The 17,941-nt window shown below is 34.8% G+C and overlaps 3 protein-coding genes and 1 long non-coding RNA gene across 4 annotated transcripts; all 4 read left to right on the plus strand.

Moving 5' to 3' along the window:
- The first annotated feature begins 440 nt into the window (after positions 1 to 440).
- On the plus strand, positions 441 to 5,572 carry LOC123228279 (T-complex protein 1 subunit gamma-like). The gene is made up of 13 exons (XM_044653628.1): positions 441 to 602; positions 691 to 752; positions 834 to 906; positions 1,025 to 1,092; positions 1,210 to 1,279; positions 1,760 to 1,828; positions 1,934 to 2,005; positions 2,125 to 2,198; positions 3,341 to 4,003; positions 4,091 to 4,216; positions 4,388 to 4,492; positions 4,809 to 4,883; positions 5,103 to 5,572. The coding sequence occupies exons 1-13, from the start codon at positions 578 to 580 to the stop codon at positions 5,292 to 5,294; spliced, it is 1,674 nt and encodes a 557-aa protein (XP_044509563.1). The 5' UTR covers positions 441 to 577; the 3' UTR covers positions 5,295 to 5,572.
- Positions 5,573 to 6,433: 861 nt separating this feature from the next.
- Positions 6,434 to 9,802, plus strand: LOC123229186. Its single transcript, XM_044654831.1, has 3 exons — positions 6,434 to 6,445; positions 8,861 to 9,589; positions 9,673 to 9,802. Exons 1-3 carry the CDS (start codon positions 6,434 to 6,436, stop codon positions 9,676 to 9,678), a joined length of 747 nt encoding a protein of 248 aa, XP_044510766.1. The 3' UTR covers positions 9,679 to 9,802.
- Positions 9,803 to 11,024: 1,222 nt separating this feature from the next.
- Positions 11,025 to 11,515, plus strand: LOC123209936. The gene is made up of 3 exons (XR_006501179.1): positions 11,025 to 11,132; positions 11,212 to 11,273; positions 11,369 to 11,515. It is a non-coding gene; the product is annotated as an uncharacterized LOC123209936 (long non-coding RNA).
- A 59-nt stretch (positions 11,516 to 11,574) lies between these two features.
- LOC123194080 lies at positions 11,575 to 12,878 on the plus strand. The gene is made up of 5 exons (XM_044607225.1): positions 11,575 to 11,627; positions 11,706 to 11,786; positions 11,860 to 12,117; positions 12,203 to 12,436; positions 12,526 to 12,878. Exons 3-5 carry the CDS (start codon positions 11,956 to 11,958, stop codon positions 12,712 to 12,714), a joined length of 585 nt encoding a protein of 194 aa, XP_044463160.1. The 5' UTR covers positions 11,575 to 11,627; positions 11,706 to 11,786; positions 11,860 to 11,955; the 3' UTR covers positions 12,715 to 12,878.
- The last annotated feature ends 5,063 nt before the right edge of the window (positions 12,879 to 17,941 follow it).

Below are 17,941 nucleotides of genomic sequence, written 5' to 3' on the forward strand. Positions count from 1 at the left end.
GACGAAAAAATGTAAACCACTCTAACTCAGGAGAAATCCTATTCGGACGTCGATAAGGTGGTGTTTTTGTGATGTAATAAAATTATCTGTGTATCTTTATTTATAAATAATAATATATTTTTATATATAAAATTATGTATATTATTTATACATATAATATTAGTCTTTATAATATTTCTAGAACTATAAGATGTTCAAGAGAATTTTCCTATATATATGCACATTTATACATTAATTTACTTCGGATTTTTTTTTTAGAGTGTCTAAAAAATAAATTCTAAGTTTTTTTTTTTTTGTGGTAAGAAAAATATTATTTTTAAAAGTTTAAAAATTTTAGGTAAGATTGGAGTTATTAATTTTTAAAATTTTAAGTGAAAAATATAATAAATTTTATATTTTTAATATTATTAATAAAATATCACTGCAGATTTAAAAAATGCAGCGAGTATAAACTTGGGTGCGGAGTAAGACCTTTTGGCCTTAATTCAATAAGAAGAAAAGAAGACAGGAGGTTCGAGGGTTTTCTACGAGCATTTGAAAGACAAGGATTGGTACCGTGTGTCAATTACTAAAAATCATGCACTCTCCAGTACTCGTTCTCAGTAAGTTTATTTCTTCCCATTTTCGAGCCTTTAATATGGATTGAATCTTTTGATTTCTTTGTTCTGATTTATTGTTTGAAATGAACAGAGGATTCATTGAAGCGGGAGTCTGGAACTAAGGTTCACCATGCCAACATTCAGGCTTCTAAGGTAAAATGCAACTTTCTTGAGATCGTTAAACCATTTTTTAAAACATTTTAACCCTAAGTACTTGTTTACACAATTTATCAGGCTGTTGCTGACATCATTCGTACGACCTTGGGTCCCCGATCCATGTTAAAAATGCTTCTTGATTCTAGCGGAGGTAATTTTCGTTTTCAACTTTATAACTTGTATCGAAAGATTGTTTATATTTAAGTGTTTTAGGTCTTTTTTCATATTCTAGTTAAGTTTACTGAGTTTATTTGAACTCTGCTTAACAGGAATTGTAGTTACTAATGATGGCAATGCTATTCTTCGTGAGCTTGATCTTGCCCATCCAGCTGCTAAGGTATTGTTTGACGCTCTTCTGCTTCTCTTATGGTTACTTTCTTGTTTTGTTTCGGAATTCAATCCTTATTTTCACTATGGGTTTCTTTTGAAATGTTTGTTTGTGGGTGGGTGGTAGTCGATGATTGAGTTAAGCCGCACACAGGATGAAGAAGTAGGAGATGGAACAACTTCTGTCATTGTCCTTGGTAAGATTGTAGTGAATACTCATTCATAATTTTACACCTTTTCTTGCTCTGGATAGGTTACTAATTTTTTTTGTTTTAGTCCAGGAAAGTATGAGTGATGTAAGATTAGTGATTGCTTCAGCTGATGATATATATTTAACATGTGTGCCAGATATAAGATTGACTTGATTTGGCTGAGTCTGAGTAGTAGGATTATCACAATGTCCTTATTTGTTTGTGCAGATTATACTTATGTTTGAGTTTTATCTGCACCTTCTTTGTACCCTTATCTGAGGGGATGCTCTCTTGATGGTGGAAATCTGGTCCCCTTGCTGCATTTTCATGCCTATATGTGATAGAAATAATATTTTTGTTTTCTATGTTTAAACACAAAAGAATTTCACTGAACCATGCTTCTTAGAATGTAGACCTATTATATGTGTGGTTAAATAGCATATTCTAATATGGTTTCTTTTGTTGCTTATTTGAACAAAAATGTAGCTGGTGAAATGCTTCATGTTGCTGAAGAGTTCATTGACAAGAAATATCATCCCACAGTTATTTGCCGAGGTAATGTAACTTTGTGCCTTTATGTAGTTCACATCTTTGGTTTCATTGGGAGCCTATGAATTAATTGCTACTACTAATAATTTTTTTTTTTTTCCTGGTTTGCAGCTTACAATAAAGCTTTGGAAGATGCTGTTGCTGTGCTTAATAAAATTGCGATGCCCATTGATGCTAAGGATCGTAAGTTTCTTGAACACTTGATTTTCCTCACTTCGAGTTCTTGGCATTTTACAAATGTGTTTTGAAGTGTTGCCCTGTAGTGTATTATGTGAGAGTAATAGATCATTTTTTTGTGGCAGGTGCAACAATGTTAGGACTGGTTAAGAGTTGCATAGGCACAAAGTTTACCAGTCAATTTGGTGATTTAATTGCAGTAAGTAGTTGCTTTTATGATAAAGATTATGTCATTGGGGTTACACTTTTTTCCTTTTCCTTTGACCCATTTGACTTAAAATATAGGGTGATGGGTGTATAGCTTATGATGTATATATGGTAGCTATAAAATATCATAATTTGATCCAAGACTGTAGAATATATCTAGGGGTGGTTTTGAGCTGAGCTTGAGTTTGGGCCAACTCATGTTCAACTCAGCTTGAAAAATTTGAGTTCGAGCTTGACGAGCTCCCTTGAAACCAGTTCAAGCTTTACTCGGCTTAAGGGGAGTCAAACTCGAGTTTAGCGTAAGTTTGACTATAGTACCGAGTCGAACTTGAGCTGAGCCAAAATTGATTAGAACGATATTGTTTTAATGTGTATTAATCAAAATAACGTCGCTTTAGCCAATTTGGTACAATCGTTTTTAGGTTTGTGAGTTTAGCGAGCTGAATGCTCCAAAGCTCGAGCTTACGCTCGACAATGTAAAACTTTTAGGCTTGAACCTGCCTAAGCCAGGCTCATTCAAGCCAGCTCGGCTCGAATCCACCTCTAAATATATCTTAAACTAAGATTTTATCATGTAAATTTGGGTTAAAAAGAAGGTTGAAGGGAGCTTTTCTCCCCACCTTCTCAACCTCTCCTTCTGGGTGCATTCTATTCCCTTGCTTTGTATAGAAATTAAATTTCGGTCTTTATATTAATTTATATAACTAACAGAAAGCTTCTAAATTATTTATATAAAATTTCATATGAGGGATGCTTCTAGTAATTTTAATTGCCTGTTCCTACTTCCTCATAAAGCTGAAGAGAGGCCTTACTGCCTTAGCTAGCTTGAAGTTAATTCTGTATGAAATTGTACATTCCCAAAGCTTGAATAGAAAAACTGTGAGGTTTGCTAGTTGTTCCTTCTCTTTATTAGTATTATGATTTTTTACTAATGTGGTTGCATGAAGAAAGGTAGTCCCACAATCCCATATGCACACATGGAGTTATGAGCTATATTGTCTGGCTAGTCCTTTCTGCAAAAGTTTTTATAACCTTAGGTAGAGCTAGGAATGTTACACTATTTTCTGAACAACCTGTAAAATGTCTTGTGGGTTGCTAATCTGGCATGTTTTTGTATTTTTGTTGACTAAAAAGGATTTAGCTATTGATGCCACCACAACAGTTGGTGTTGATCTTGGCCAAGGGTTAAGGGAGGTGGATATTAAGAAGTACATTAAAGTTGAGAAGGTCCCCGGTGGCCAGTTGGAAGATTCTAAGGTTCTTAAAGGAGTTATGTTCAACAAAGATGTTGTTGCCCCTGGCAAAATGAGGAGAAAGATTGTCAACCCACGTGTTATCCTTCTTGACTCTCCCCTTGAATATAAGAAAGGGGAAAACCAAACAAATGCTGAGTTACTCAAGGAAGAAGACTGGACAGTCCTCTTGAAAATGGAAGAGGAATATATTGAAAACCTCTGCATGCAGATACTGAAGTTCAAACCTGACTTGGTGATTACAGAGAAGGGGCTAAGTGATCTTGCATGCCATTATTTGAGCAAGGCTGGTGTTAGTGCAATCAGGAGGTTAAGGAAGACGGACAACAACCGTATTGCCAAAGCATGTGGTGCTGTTATTGTTAATAGACCAGATGAAATGCAGGAGTCTGATGTTGGTACTGGGGCTGGCTTATTTGAGGTTAAGAAAATTGGAGATGAATTCTTTGCATTTATTATAGATTGCAAAGAACCAAAGGCTTGTACTGTTCTATTGAGAGGTGCCAGTAAGGATCTCCTAAATGAAGTGGAACGAAATCTGCAGGTATTTGAGTCTGACTGATGTTCAAATTGTTCTTTCCAGAGAGTTATAGCATTTTTTGAGGGGTTCTGAATCTTGGTTATATTATAGGATGCTATGTCTGTGGCTAGAAATATAATCAAGAATCCAAAACTTGTTCCTGGTGGTGGGGCCACAGAGTTAACGGTATCTGCTACTTTGAAGCAAAATAGTTCATCAATTGAAGGAATTGAAAAGGTGAATGTTTTATGTTTTATCATTTTGTTCATTCATCAGTTTGGTGTTCTGAATATTTCTTTACTTCTCCTGCAATATAATAGGTGAAAATAGGAAGTGAACTTTGACTTCCCTTTTTTTTTTTTTTTTGATGTTTAATTGTTCTTCTGTTAATGCTCAATTGTAAAACAGTGGCCTTATGAAGCTGCTGCTATTGCCTTTGAGGCTATACCACGGACATTGGCACAGAATTGTGGGGTTAATGTGATTCGAACCATGACTGCCCTGCAAGGAAAGGTATGAATTTTTCTTGATTGTGATTGCATATTGTTCGGTTAACTTTAGTTAGTTCACACATATACTAACTAATCTGGATTGAGATTTTCAGAAACCTTACTTAAGGTTCCTGTTTTCAGTAAAGCTAATTTGTCTTGATCCATTTTGCAGTTTATTGATGTTTTAATTTTAGAATTTGTTTTCTATGCGATGCTCCTGTGTATAAGTCTTCTATGCTAGGGTAGTCCCTTTGGAATCTGCTTAATGAATCTATTATCGATCAAACCCACTTACTCTAATTTATCTTCTTTGTGTTGTTCTCAAACTATTAATGTAGCATGCAAATGGTGAAAACGCCTGGGTTGGCATAGATGGAAACACTGGTGCAATCACTAACATGAAAGAGCAAAAGGTATTTACAACTGTTATTTTTATTCTCTTGTATGGTAGAATTTTGTTACTGTGAAAAGTCTTGGTAATATTATTGTCTGTCTTAAACTCATTCTTCCTTAAATTTTGTCCAATTCATTACTTCTACACCTATTTGTTACCAAAACAATGGAATCTAATGATTGTGACTAGGAATCTGGTGAATGGATGATTAACTATATGCTTGTTTCTTTGTGATCAGATCTGGGATGCATACAATGTGAAAGCACAAACCTTTAAGACAGCAATTGAAGCTGCCTGCATGCTTTTGAGGATTGATGACATAGTAAGTGGGATTAAGAAGAAGCAGGCTCCTGGCGCAGGCCAAGCACCATCACAACCCAAGATTGAGACAGAAGCAGATGCAGATGGTGAGCAAATACTTCCTGACTAAAACTGTTGAACTGTTTGGCTGACTTGGTGGTTATAGTATTTGAGAAAATGCTGATTTTATGTTTTGCTGGCTGTCGAAGGGTTTTTGAGCTTTTGATTGATTGCATTGTTTCTGTTTTCCAAAAATTTTGAGGCCTTGGCTGTGATTGCTGTTGATTTAGTGATTGTAAACTGTTATTAGTTCAAGTGTTGAAACACCTAGAGAAAAGCTGTGATATTTTATTTTTTATGTGAACTTTTTGGGACAAATTTTTATCAAGTGCCATCTAAACTTATGTCTGAACTTTCCAATTTGTGTAGTTACCAAAGATGACTAATAGCTACAATAGGTTTTGCTGCATTCTCTTGCATTTCTTATATTCAAACGGGGAGAATTGTCATGTTATTGGTTAATAAATGTGGCAATGTTAATTATGTAACATGTTTCTTTTTACTGATTTATAATTGTCCAAGATTTTTTGAGGGGTCCAAAAAAGGTTGTAGCATGCGCTCTTGCAAACTTTTTGCCCATTTTGAAATGAAAATGGATGGGATCCAACCCATGGGAGGAGCCCAGTTGTATTATAATTTGGAGGGTTATGACATGTATTCAACCGAAATAACAGACCCACCGGCTGATTCACTGAAAGCATGTGTTCCACGTTCTTCTCTTAATGATTCTTTTTCTTTTCTGGTCTAACAATATCCCTGCCAACAACTTTATTCAAGTTGAATGGCATGAGATAATGTAATGCAAAATTGGAGACTAATAGAGCATGGTTTTAAAAATTGGATCAGTCAATCTGGTTGGATTGGATAAAAAATTGGGTTTGATTTGTTTGCATTAAAAAATTATAATTTTTAAACATATTTATACTAGGGAAATTATTAAAAATAGGCAAAAGTAAGGGGGTTTAAGCGAAATTACCCAAAAAATTCATATTTAAGCAAAAATGCCCAACATTTGTGAAATGTCTAAACTACCCCTATATATAAACAAGCCAAAATTTCATAATTCCCACTGTAAAACGCCCATAATCACTGTATAAATTAAAAAAAAATAGACTTTTCTCCCACTATGAACCGCGTTCCACTATCACTCCACTGTCGGTCCACTGTGAAGCCATTTCTGACTATTTTCTTGCTCTCCGATGACCGAAAATGGTCAAGAAGGTTAGTATATCTTCCGTCATCTTATTTGAATCAAGTTATTGTTCATATTATTGAGATTTGAGTGAGAATTTGTGGTTTGAAATATTAGGATTTGCGGTTTGAACATTGCTTAATATGTTTTGATTTTTGGCTGTTTTTGTTAAATTGGTTGAGGGGTTTTGTGTTAAAGCATATCTAGATTCGATTTATGTTGAAATAGGAGGCCGAAATGAGCGATTTTTGGCCTAAAATTGCGTCGGAAGTCATCGACAGTGCGACAGTGGAACAGTGAGGGTTTGCAGTTTGAACATTGCTTAATATGTTTTGATTTTTGGGTGTTTTTGTTAAATTGGTTGAGGGATTTTGTGTTAAAGCATATATAAATTTGATTTATGTTGAAATTGGAGGCCGAAATGAGCGATTTTTGACCGAAAATTGCGTCGGAATTCATCGGTAGTGCGACAGTGGAACAATGTTTTCCACTGTAAAGATGAACAGCCCACTGTGACAGTGGTTAGGGGGGTTAAATGGCTTTTTAAAAATATTAGGGATCCATTTGTTATTGTTTGGCCACTGTAGGCGTTTCTGAAATTTGCCATATCACAGTGGATTGGGGGGAAAATTAACAATTTTGAAACTGTAGGGGCGGTAAGAACTTCGAGAATTACTGAGGGGCAAGGGATAAATATTGGACCTGTTTGTAATAAACATTTTATCAGGGGGTAAATTGATATTTTTCACATCCAGGGTTTCTCGATACGTAGTTTTCGAATTTTATATCCGTTTTTTCTGTTTTAAGATTTTTCAATACGTAGTTTTAGAATTTTAGATTAAGTTTCTCGATTTTTGTGCCTCTTGGACACATTTTACGATGTAATGACTCGTATTTTTAAAATTTCTGAAATTTTTTTCAATTATTACCATTATATGGTATTTCAACTTTTAGAATTCGAATTTCAGTTCCGTTTTTTTGAATTTTAATGTTTTACGATAATCGATTCGTACTTTTCAGATTTCCGAAAATTTTTTCGATTATTGCCTTTCTAGGGTTTTCAACCTTTAGAATTTGAATTTTAGTTCCGTTTTTTCGAATTTTATCGTTTTATGATATATCGATTCGTATTTGTCAGATTTCCAAAGAATTTTTCGATTGTTGCCATTATAGGGTTTTTCAACATTCAGAATTCGAATTTCAGTTCTGTTTTTTCGAATTTTATCGTTTTACGATATATCGATTCTATTTTTCCTATTTCTGAAGAATTTCTCGATTGTTGTTATTCTAGGGTTTTTCAACCTTTAGAATTCGAATTTCAGTTCCGTTTTTTCGAATTTTATCGTTTTACGATATATCGATTCGTATTTTTCATATTTCCAAAGAATTTCTCGATTGTTGCCATTTTAGGGTTTTTCAACCTTCAGAATTAGAATTTCAGTTCTGTTTTTTCGAATTTTATCGTTTTACGATATATCTATTCGTATTTTTCATATTTCCGAAGAATTTCTCGATTGTTGCCATTCTAGGGTTTTTCAACCTTTAGAATTCGAATTTCAGTTTCGTTTTTTCGAATTTCACTGTTTTACCATAATCGATTCGTACTTTTCAGATTTTCGAAGAATTTTTTTATTATTACCGTTCTAGGGTTTTTCAACCTTTAGAATTCGAATTTCAGTTTTGTTTTTTCGAATTTCACCGTTTTACGATATATCGACTCGTATTTGTCAGATTTCCAAAGAATTTCTCGATTGTTGCCATTCTAGGGTTTTTCAACCTTTAGAATTCGAATTTCAGTTCAGTTTTTTCGAATTTCACTGTTTTACGATAATCGACTCGTACTTTTCAGATTTTTGAAGAATTTTTCGATTATTGCCGTTCTAGGGTTTTTCAACCTTTAGAATTTGAATTTCAGTTCCGTTTTTTCGAATTTCACCGTTTTACGATATATTGACTCGTATTTGTCAGATTTCTAAAGAATTTCTCGGTTGTTGCTATTCTAGGGTTTTTTAACCTTTAGAATTTAAATTTTAGTTCGGTTTTTTCGAATTTCACTGTTTTACGATAATCGACTCGTACTTTTCAGATTTTCGAAGAATTTTTTGATTATTGCCGTTCTAGGGTTTTTCAACCTTTAGAATTCGAATTTCAGTTCTGTTTTTTTGAATTTTATCGTTTTACGATATATCAATTCGTATTTTTCATATTTTTGAAGAATTTCTCGATTGTTGCCATTCTAGGGTTTTTCAACCTTTAGAATTCGAATTGCAGTTTCGTTTTTTCGAATTTCACCGTTTTACAATCTTGAAATCTTATTTTTAAAATTTTTCAATCACCTCTTTTATTGTTTTGTATTTTTTTTCTTTTTATGATTTTTCCATGAAGACATTTGTTTATATATTTGCTATTTATGAATGGCTAACGAATTTTGTAAATTTTCGCAGGAAATTTCTCGCAAAAGAAGACGTGTTGAAAGCGAGCTGCGAATTCCTGATGAGTCCAGACACTTCCGGACAGATCTGATATGTCGTGCACAACGCACAGTATTATCTAGGATTACGTCTACACTGACCCCGGAGCAGTTACGACTATTTGAGAGGACATGTTTCGGGTATCTTCTTCGTTTACCCGAGACCAAATTCTCTGGTATATTAGTTCATTCATTTATACTACGGCAGCTACATCGATTCTCTGCCAGAGATGAGTTTTGGTTTCGGATTAGCGGGGTTGATATTCGTTTTAGCCCGTTTGAGTTTGCTTTGGTGACGGGTCTTTCGTTTAGTCGACGCACTGATATTTCTTCATATATTCCTCACTCCTCCAGTCATAGGATCAGAGATACGTACTTTCGAGGTTGTCTGAAGGTGCAGTATCATGACCTAGAGCGTGTTTTCTTGTCAAGGCCGTGGGGGGATGACGATATTGATGCAGTCAAGATGGCCTTATTGTATGTTCTTCACATGGTTTTGTTAGGGAATGATCGGCGAAAGAAGGTGTCTTTAGAGTATTTACAGTTGATCGATCATCTGGATGGGTTTAATTCCTATCCCTGGGGGGTTGCCGTGTGGCAGATGACATACGAGTCTATGTCACAAGCGAGTGACAGAGTATATTCTAGACGGATGCCTGAGATGCGTAGATACGAGCTTTACGGATTTCCTTTCACATTTCAGGTTAGTTTTAATTTATTGATTATATATATTAATTTGAAAAAATATCAAATGATTTATTTAAATCGTAAATGATTATATTGCAGTATTGAATATATGAGACTCTGGACACATTACACGATTGGATTGACCTCGTTGATCTCTATGCGGCCCCACATATGTTTAGGTGGCGTACGCGAGATGTCCCTAGTTGGACTCATATCGGTCGTATTTTCACTGGTGATCTAGTATGTACAAGTTAATTATTAAGTCGATTAATTCATTATATGTTATAATTATTTTGACTTATAAAACATCATCATTAGGAGGATGTCACATTCCCTTTTCGTCCATCATCGATCGAGGAGGGTTTACCCTGGTACGGTGAGATTCGTGAGTACACCGGTTTACTCGATGCTGATTCCTCCTCATCTTCTTCGATTCCGACCGCGACTAGAGACGGGGCATCTCCAGCATCAGGACCTTTAGCTGTACTCGTCGAGTCTTCTGAGTCACATGAGGAGCCTATTCAGCCTCCTGTTATGGAGCAGCCTATATGTTTCCATGTAGTTCAGAGCCCACGGACGGCAGCCATCCTGGAGAGGAGGACTATCCTAGAGTGGAGGACCATCCTGGAGAGGAGGACCGCACTACCCATCATGCCACCGAGCAGTGTCCCCCATTCGTAGCACCCAATATTTCTACAGTAGATGCTACATTAGCGCATTGGGGTGCTACGATTTTACGTGAGATATCGAATTTTCGTGAGGATATCTCTTCCCAGATATCTCAATTACGTGACGATATCTCTTCCCAGATGACTCGATTAGAGGATTGTATGACTCGTTTGGAGGACATCGTCACACGTACATATCCAGCCCCCGTCTCTCAGGTTGTAAAACCACTTCTAATTTATTACTAAAAAAAAATGTCTATAGTGTTATTATTCTGACAACTATTATTACATTCGTATATGAGAGGGACGACAATATCCGACCGACGTCTCCCATTGATACCGCAATACCATCTCATCACTCACACGAGGTTCGTATGACATTTTAAATTTATATTTATTGTTAAATGTCATTATTATATTATAATATTTTTATTTATGAAATGTTACTAATTAAGTTATTATTACTATTATCTCAGGGTAGTCGTCAGGAGGACTAGGGCTGGATTCGAGTCGAGCCAGCTCGAGCTCGGGCTCGACTGGGCTCGGTTCGAGCCCGAAACGAGCCAGGCTCTGCTTGGCTCAATCGAGCTCGAGCTGGCTCGGCTTGGCAGGGCAGATTTTTTTAAAAATTTTAAAAAATTTTTTTATACAAAACGACGTCGTTTTGATCCATATATATACACAAAACGATGTCGTTTTGATATGAAAAATGAGCCGAGCTGAGCCAAAAACGAGCCGAACTCGAGCCGCCCCTAAATAAAGCGAGCCGAGCCCGAGTTGGCTGCGAGCCGAGCCCGAGTTGGCTGCGAGCCGAGCTCGACTCGACTAAAATCCAGCCCTAAGGAGGACACATCGGTTAGCCGTTCTGTTGCATTACCTGTCCAAGCTGAGGTATTTCACTTATCAATGAAACTTTATTTTGTATTTTTTTCGGTTATCGATTAATATAGGGAATATATATTCGTATAAGGTCTTCCTCATGAGGGTCATCCGGTCGCTTTATTTACAGGTTCTTTAGATCCTCCACATGAGGTATGATAATTATTATACATTATATCAACTTTTAGATATGATATTATATTTTATATGAAATATCATTTACCATGTTGTCCTTTTCATGTATATAGGGAACCGGTATTGATATATTATCGATCGAAGGTTCTCCCCGAACACCTTCTCCGGAAGTCCAGGTTATAGGGATTTAAGAAATATCATTGATCAATTTGTTTTTAATATTATATTTTTTTTAATGAAGTTTTATCTCTTTTTCAGGACGAGCGACTATGGATACTTGCTGATATCCCGAGCTCGACCAAAAAGTTTGTGGATATTAGTTCACAGGAGGAGGACTTCCAGGAGGATGTTTCTGAGACTATCCACATTGAGGTTTGTCAATTATAATTAGTAAATAAATATAATTGATAAATATGTGTCACTAAGATGTTTTTATATATAATTACGCAGTCTGTTGAGGGAGCACGCGATGTGGACATGACCGTGATTCAGGATTCTCCAGCCAAACCTCTTTCCGCATACATGGAAAAGGTAACATAAATCGAATAATGTGTATGATTTTACAGGATGAAATAATAAATTAATAGTTTTTTGTATCATGCAGTTGTTTCGTGCAGCACGTGGTCGGATCGTCTGAAAGGGTCCGCTGGTTCGCACCCCGTATACAAATCCACTCAGAAGGAGGGCGAAACGACAACTCATGACGATTCCATCCTCTGCGTCACAACGTGAGGAATCTTTCCTCACATGGTATACCAGAGCTGCGGCTTCTGACACACATGATGTCTACTTCATAGGATCGACGTCGAAGGACAGCTTTTGGAGGCTTGTAGTAGAGTTGCGTGACTGGTTGACCGATGATGTGAGTTGTCTATACTATATAATTTGGTAAAAAGCTTGATATATTTATTAATAATTAACACGTGAACTTGTTTATACCATTTTAGCATGTGGATTCCTTTTTGGCTTTATTACGTCGACATCAGGCCTATCGCCAGTCGACTGTCTCACAGCGTTGGACGACTACCCACACATTCTTTGGAGGCCATATTGAGATGGCTTGGAAGAGTTGGCAGACCACGCCGATTGACGAGTTTGAGTTTTCGGGGCTCTTTACGAGGATGGTTGATGCAACGTACACCTCGGGATTACTGTACAAACCATGGGGGATGGTCGATCAGGTATAGTATATATATATATATATATATTTCTATTACATTTAATTGGTTAACGACAGTGATAATTAACTAAAATATGTCACTGTTTATAGGTTTTCATCCCTATAAACTTCGAGAACGCACATTGGGTCGCTGGAATTATAGATTTCCGTGAGTGGACGATTACGGTATATAATTCGGAGGTATCATATTCGGAGAATATAGAAACTCTTGAGCAGCGGATGCGACCGTATATGACATTCATTCCCTCGTTATTAGAGGCGACGAGTGGGCTCCGGTGACTTACTTTGCATCGAGCGACAGATGTCCCTTAGTAGGGAGTGGGCTCCGGTGACTGTGGCGTGTTTATATTACGATTTTTTGAGTGTTTGGCGTTGTCACGGAGCTACGGATTTTCTCGAGAGTCGTCTACCTCTATGCGTCGACGTTTAGCGGCGCAGTTGTATTTTTATTGTATCGAGTAGCTCACGGATGTATATTTAGTTGACTCATTGTTTATTTATCGTTATTTCTATGTTTAGATGTATTTATTTATTGTATGTGCGTATGTGGATGATATACTTTATCTGTGGTTATATATGGATATGTGATTTCAGTGATGTTACTATTAAGCATAAGTTGATATATCGTAAAACGGTAAAATTCGAAAAAACGGAATTGAAATTCGAATTCTAAAGGTTGAAAAACCCTAAAATGACAACAATCGAAAAATTCTTCGAAAATCTGAAAATACGAGTCGATATATCGTAAAATGATAAAATTCGAAAAAGTGGAACTGAAATTCGAATTCTATAAGTTAAAAAACCCTAGGGGAAGAGGGGGTAGCCCACTGGGGGTCTTTGTGAAATTTTATATGGGCTAATGCAGTGAAAATTGTGGGTTGGGAGGAAATTTACTTTTTTTAAACTGCAGAGATTCTAAGAGATTAGAAAATTGCTGAGGGGGCTAGGGATAAATATTGGACTTATTCCCAGCAGAAATTTTCTAAGGGGGTAAATTGGTATTTTCACATTTAGGGTTTTTCGACATGTAGTTTTCGAACTTTATATCCATTTTTTTTGTTTTAAGGATTTTTGATATATAGTTTTCGAATTTGACATTCAGTTTTTATTTTTTGTGTTTTTTTAGGCATATTTTATGATGTAATGACGAAATTTTTGATCGATATTTTGGTTTTTTTGTTTGTAGGATATATCGATTCGTATTTTTGAATTTCAATTTCATTTATATGATTTTTACCATTTTAGGATATATCGACTTGTATTTTTGAATTTCAATTCTGTTTTTTTTTTATTTTAACTGTTTTAGGATATATCAACTCATATTTTTTAGATTTTTAAACGAATTTTCGATTTTTAACATTCTAAGGCATTTCAACGTATAGAATTTGAATTTTAGTTTTATTTTTTCAAATTTCATCATTTTATGATATATTGATTCGTATTTTTAGATTTTCGAACGATTTTTCTATTGTTAACATTTAAGGGTATTTTAACATATAATATTCGAATTTCAGTTCCATTTTTTTGAATTTCATCATTTTAGGATATATTGACTCGTATTTTTAGATTTTCGAACAATTTTTTTATTATTGACATTCCAGAGTATTTCAACTTATAAAATTCGAATTCGAATTTTGTTTTTTCAAATTTCGTTATTTTAGGATATATTAACTCGTATTTTTAAATGATTTTATGATTGTTGACACTCCAAAGTATTTCAACGTATAAAATTCGAATTTCAGTTCTGTTTTTTCAATTTTTCCCATTTTAGGATAAATCGACTCGTATTTTTTAAATGTCTAAACGATTTTTTGACTGTTGGTATTCTAGGGTATTTCAACGTATATAATTCAAATTTCAGTTTTGATTTTTCGAATATTGTCATTTTAGGACATATCAACTTGTATTTTCAATTTTTTGAATGATTTTTTTATTCTGGACATTTTAGGGTATTGCAATGTATAAAATTTGAATTTCGGTTACATTTTTTTTGTTTTCATTATTTTAAGATATATCAAATTGTATTTTTCAGATTTCTGAATAATTTCTGAATTGTTGGTATTCTAGGGTATTTCGACATATATAATGTGAATTTCATTTTTGTTTTTTTATTGTTCGCTATTTTAGGATGGATCGATTTGTGTTCTTCAGATTTTTGAGTAATTTTTGGATTATTGATATCCTAGGATATTTCAGCGAATTGAATTAAAATTTCAGTTTCATTTTTCAGATTTTTGTCATCTTTGTTTTGATTGTTTTTGTAGTTTTTATCTTTCTATGTTATTTTTATTTGTCATTTCCACATTTATTTATATATTTGTTTTTTTATGAATGTGTTACAAATTTTCAAATTTTTTTGCAAGATACTTCTTATAAAAGGAAAGATGTTGAAAGCAAACTATGAATCCCTAACGAGTGGGGACATTTTTGGGCAGAGGTTATATATCGTGTACAACGCACCGCATTGTCCAAGGTAGGTCAACATTGACCTTGAATGAGCTTCGACTGATTGAGAGGACATGTTTGGGGCATCTCCTTTGTCTACCAATGTCAAAATTTTCGGAGTGTTAGTGCATGCATTTCTTTTACGACAGCTACATCGACCCTCTATCAGAGATGAGTTATGGTTTAGGGTTAACGAGGTTGACGTGAGATTTAGCCTGTTCAAGTTTTTCTTGAAGACAAAGCTATCATTTAGCCGACTCACTGCACTTTTATTGTATATTTTTCACTCATCTGGTCTTAGAATCAAAGATACCTACTTTTGGGGCTAGCCAAAGGTGTAGTATCATAACATAAAGCGTGTGTTTTTAGCTAGACCATAAGGGGATGACGATATTGACGCTATCAAGATGACCTTACTGTGTTGTCTACATATGGTATTATTAGAGAATAATCAACAAAAGAAAGTATTTGTCAAATATTTACAGTTGGTTGATCATTTGAATAAGTTTAACTCTTATCCTTAGGGCATTGCAGTGTGACGATGATATACGAGTCGATGTCACAAGAGAGTGATAGAGTCTGGCTCTAAACGGATGCCTGAAATGCATAAATATGACCTCAACGGATTTCTGTTTGCATTTTTGGTAAGTTTATATTTATTGATTATATATATATATATATATATTAATCGGCAAAAATACGAATTGATTTATTTTAATCATTACTTGTTATATTATAATATTGGATATATGAGACGCCAAACACCCTGTATGATTAGGTTGATATGATTGAGTACACCGATATGTTGGATCTGCATTCCTCCTTATTGTCTTCGATGCCTCCCTCTACGAGAGATGGGGTTTCTTCAATCATGCCACCTTTAGATAGACCAGTCAGTACTCCTAGGATACTTGAGGAGTCTATTCAACCCCTTATTATGGAGTAGTCTTTATGTCCCCCTGTAGTTCAGACCCCAGCGGTTGAGTCTACAGACCTTCTTGGGGTTAAGGATCGTGCTACCCATTCTGTCACACAAAAGTGTTCCCTGTCTACATCACCTACTCTATCTATAGTAGATATTGTATTGGTGCATTAGGGCACTATGATTTTATGTGAGATTTCTTGTTTCTACGATGAGATGTCTTCACAGATGACTCGATTACACGACGACGTATCTTCTTAGATGACTCGATTAGAGGATCATTTGACTTATTTGAAGGAAATCGTCACAAGTACATGTCCAGCTTCAGTCGATCAGGTTATAAAACCGCATCTCATTTATTCCTTATAAAAATTATATTTCGTTGTTGCTTTAATATTTATATTAACTTTGTACAGGATCACGACGGTGTCGGGACGACTTCCCCCATTGACAGGTCAATACCATCCTAGTAGCCACATAAGGTCTGCATTTAATTTTTTATAGATATTTAATGTTAAATGTCGTTATTATATTTTTTATTATGTTTTATATGAAATGTCACTAATCAAGTTATTATTACTATTACCCTAAGGTAGTTGTTACGAGGGGGTATCGATTGACCCTTCTATTATATCACCTCTCCGATTTAAGGTATGTCATTTATCGTTGTCACTCTATTTTTTTATTAATTATCATTAATTAATTCCTTTTATATATTCGTATAGAGTCCTACTCTTGAAGGCATTTCGATCGAATCTCCGATTGCTTCAAATCCCCCACCTGAGGTATGAAAATTATTATAGTTATTATGTTTTTTATGAAATATCATTTCTCTTTTTGTTTTTTTCATTCGTATAGGGTATTGGCCATGAGGTGTTATCGATCGATAGTTCTCCTCGTAGACTTTCCCCGACAATTGAGGAAGTTTTTTTTTTTTTTATGAAATCTTATTGATCAATTTGTCTTTCTAGTTATTATGTTTATTCAAAAATGTTTTGTCATTCTTTTCAAGATGAATAGTTGTTGTTACTTGCTGATATCCCCAATTCCAGCAAAAAGGCAATTGATATTAGTTCACAAGGAAAAGACTTACAGAATGATGTTTCCGATGCAAATCAGGTTGATGTATATCCATTAGAATTAGTATATAAATATTCATATATACTAATCATTGAAAATTTCAAAATTATCATTTTGCAGTCCATCGAGTGGTATGCATGATTGACTTAACTATGATAGAAAATTCTCTAGTCAAACCTCTTCTGGCATACATGGATAATGTAACATTAATCAATTAATTCATAATTGTTATTTAAGATGAAATAATGAATTAACAGTTGTAGTTGAACATAGTCGGATCATCAAGAATGGTCTGCTCGTTCGCACCCCGTATACAAATCCAATCAAAGCAAGGGTGAAATGATAACTCCAGACTGTTCCATCCTTTACTGTAGAGCATGAGGAATCTTTCTTCGCATGGTACATTGGAGCTACAACATCTGATGAGCATGATGTTTACTTCATCAGATTAAAGTCGAAACATAATTTTTGGTAGATTGCGGTGGAGCTATGCGAGTGGTTCACTAGCGATGTAAGTTATGTGTACTATATAATTTCATTGAAAGTTTTATATAATCGTTAATAACTAACACAATTCAAGTTTTTTATGCTATTTTAGCATGTCAATTATTTTTTGGCTATATTACGTCGATACTAGGATGATCACCATGCGATCGTTTCATAGTGTTGGATGACTGTCCATACCTTCTTCGTAGGACATATCGAGATGACCTTCAACAGTTGGTAGACCACATCGATAGAGGAGTATCGGTTTCTTGAGTCTTCATTAAGATGGTTGAGACAAATTATATCCAAAAATTGTTTTACCAACCATGGGGAATGGTCGATATGGAATAGTATAATAGTATTTCCATTATAATTTCCATTGAATTAGTTTATAATCTACATGTGTATCCATTCTAATTTTTCACTATTTATAGGTTTTCATCCCTATAAATTTTGATTGCACATATTAGGTAGTCGAAGTTATAAATTTTCGTGATTGATCGATTACGGTATACAACTCTAAGGTATCATACTCAGGGAATATAGGGTATCTCGAATGACAAATACGATCAT

The sequence above is a fragment of the Mangifera indica genome, chromosome 1 (assembly GCF_011075055.1).
Source record: "Mangifera indica cultivar Alphonso chromosome 1, CATAS_Mindica_2.1, whole genome shotgun sequence".
Classification (NCBI taxonomy): Eukaryota; Viridiplantae; Streptophyta; class Magnoliopsida; order Sapindales; family Anacardiaceae; genus Mangifera; species Mangifera indica.

Excerpts from the sequence above, each read along its gene's own strand:
- LOC123228279 (XM_044653628.1), top strand. The coding sequence starts at position 578 with ATGCACTCTCCAGTACTCGTTCTCA. Across the intron at positions 753-833 it reads CCAACATTCAGGCTTCTAAG|GCTGTTGCTGACATCATTCG; the intron begins GTAAAATGCAAC and ends ACAATTTATCAG. Across the intron at positions 1,093-1,209 it reads TTGCCCATCCAGCTGCTAAG|TCGATGATTGAGTTAAGCCG; the intron begins GTATTGTTTGAC and ends GGTGGGTGGTAG.
- LOC123194080 (XM_044607225.1), top strand. The coding sequence starts at position 11,956 with ATGACGATTCCATCCTCTGCGTCACAACGTGAGGAATCTTTCCTCACA. Across the intron at positions 12,118-12,202 it reads GTGACTGGTTGACCGATGAT|CATGTGGATTCCTTTTTGGC; the intron begins GTGAGTTGTCTA and ends ATACCATTTTAG. Across the intron at positions 12,437-12,525 it reads CATGGGGGATGGTCGATCAG|GTTTTCATCCCTATAAACTT; the intron begins GTATAGTATATA and ends CACTGTTTATAG.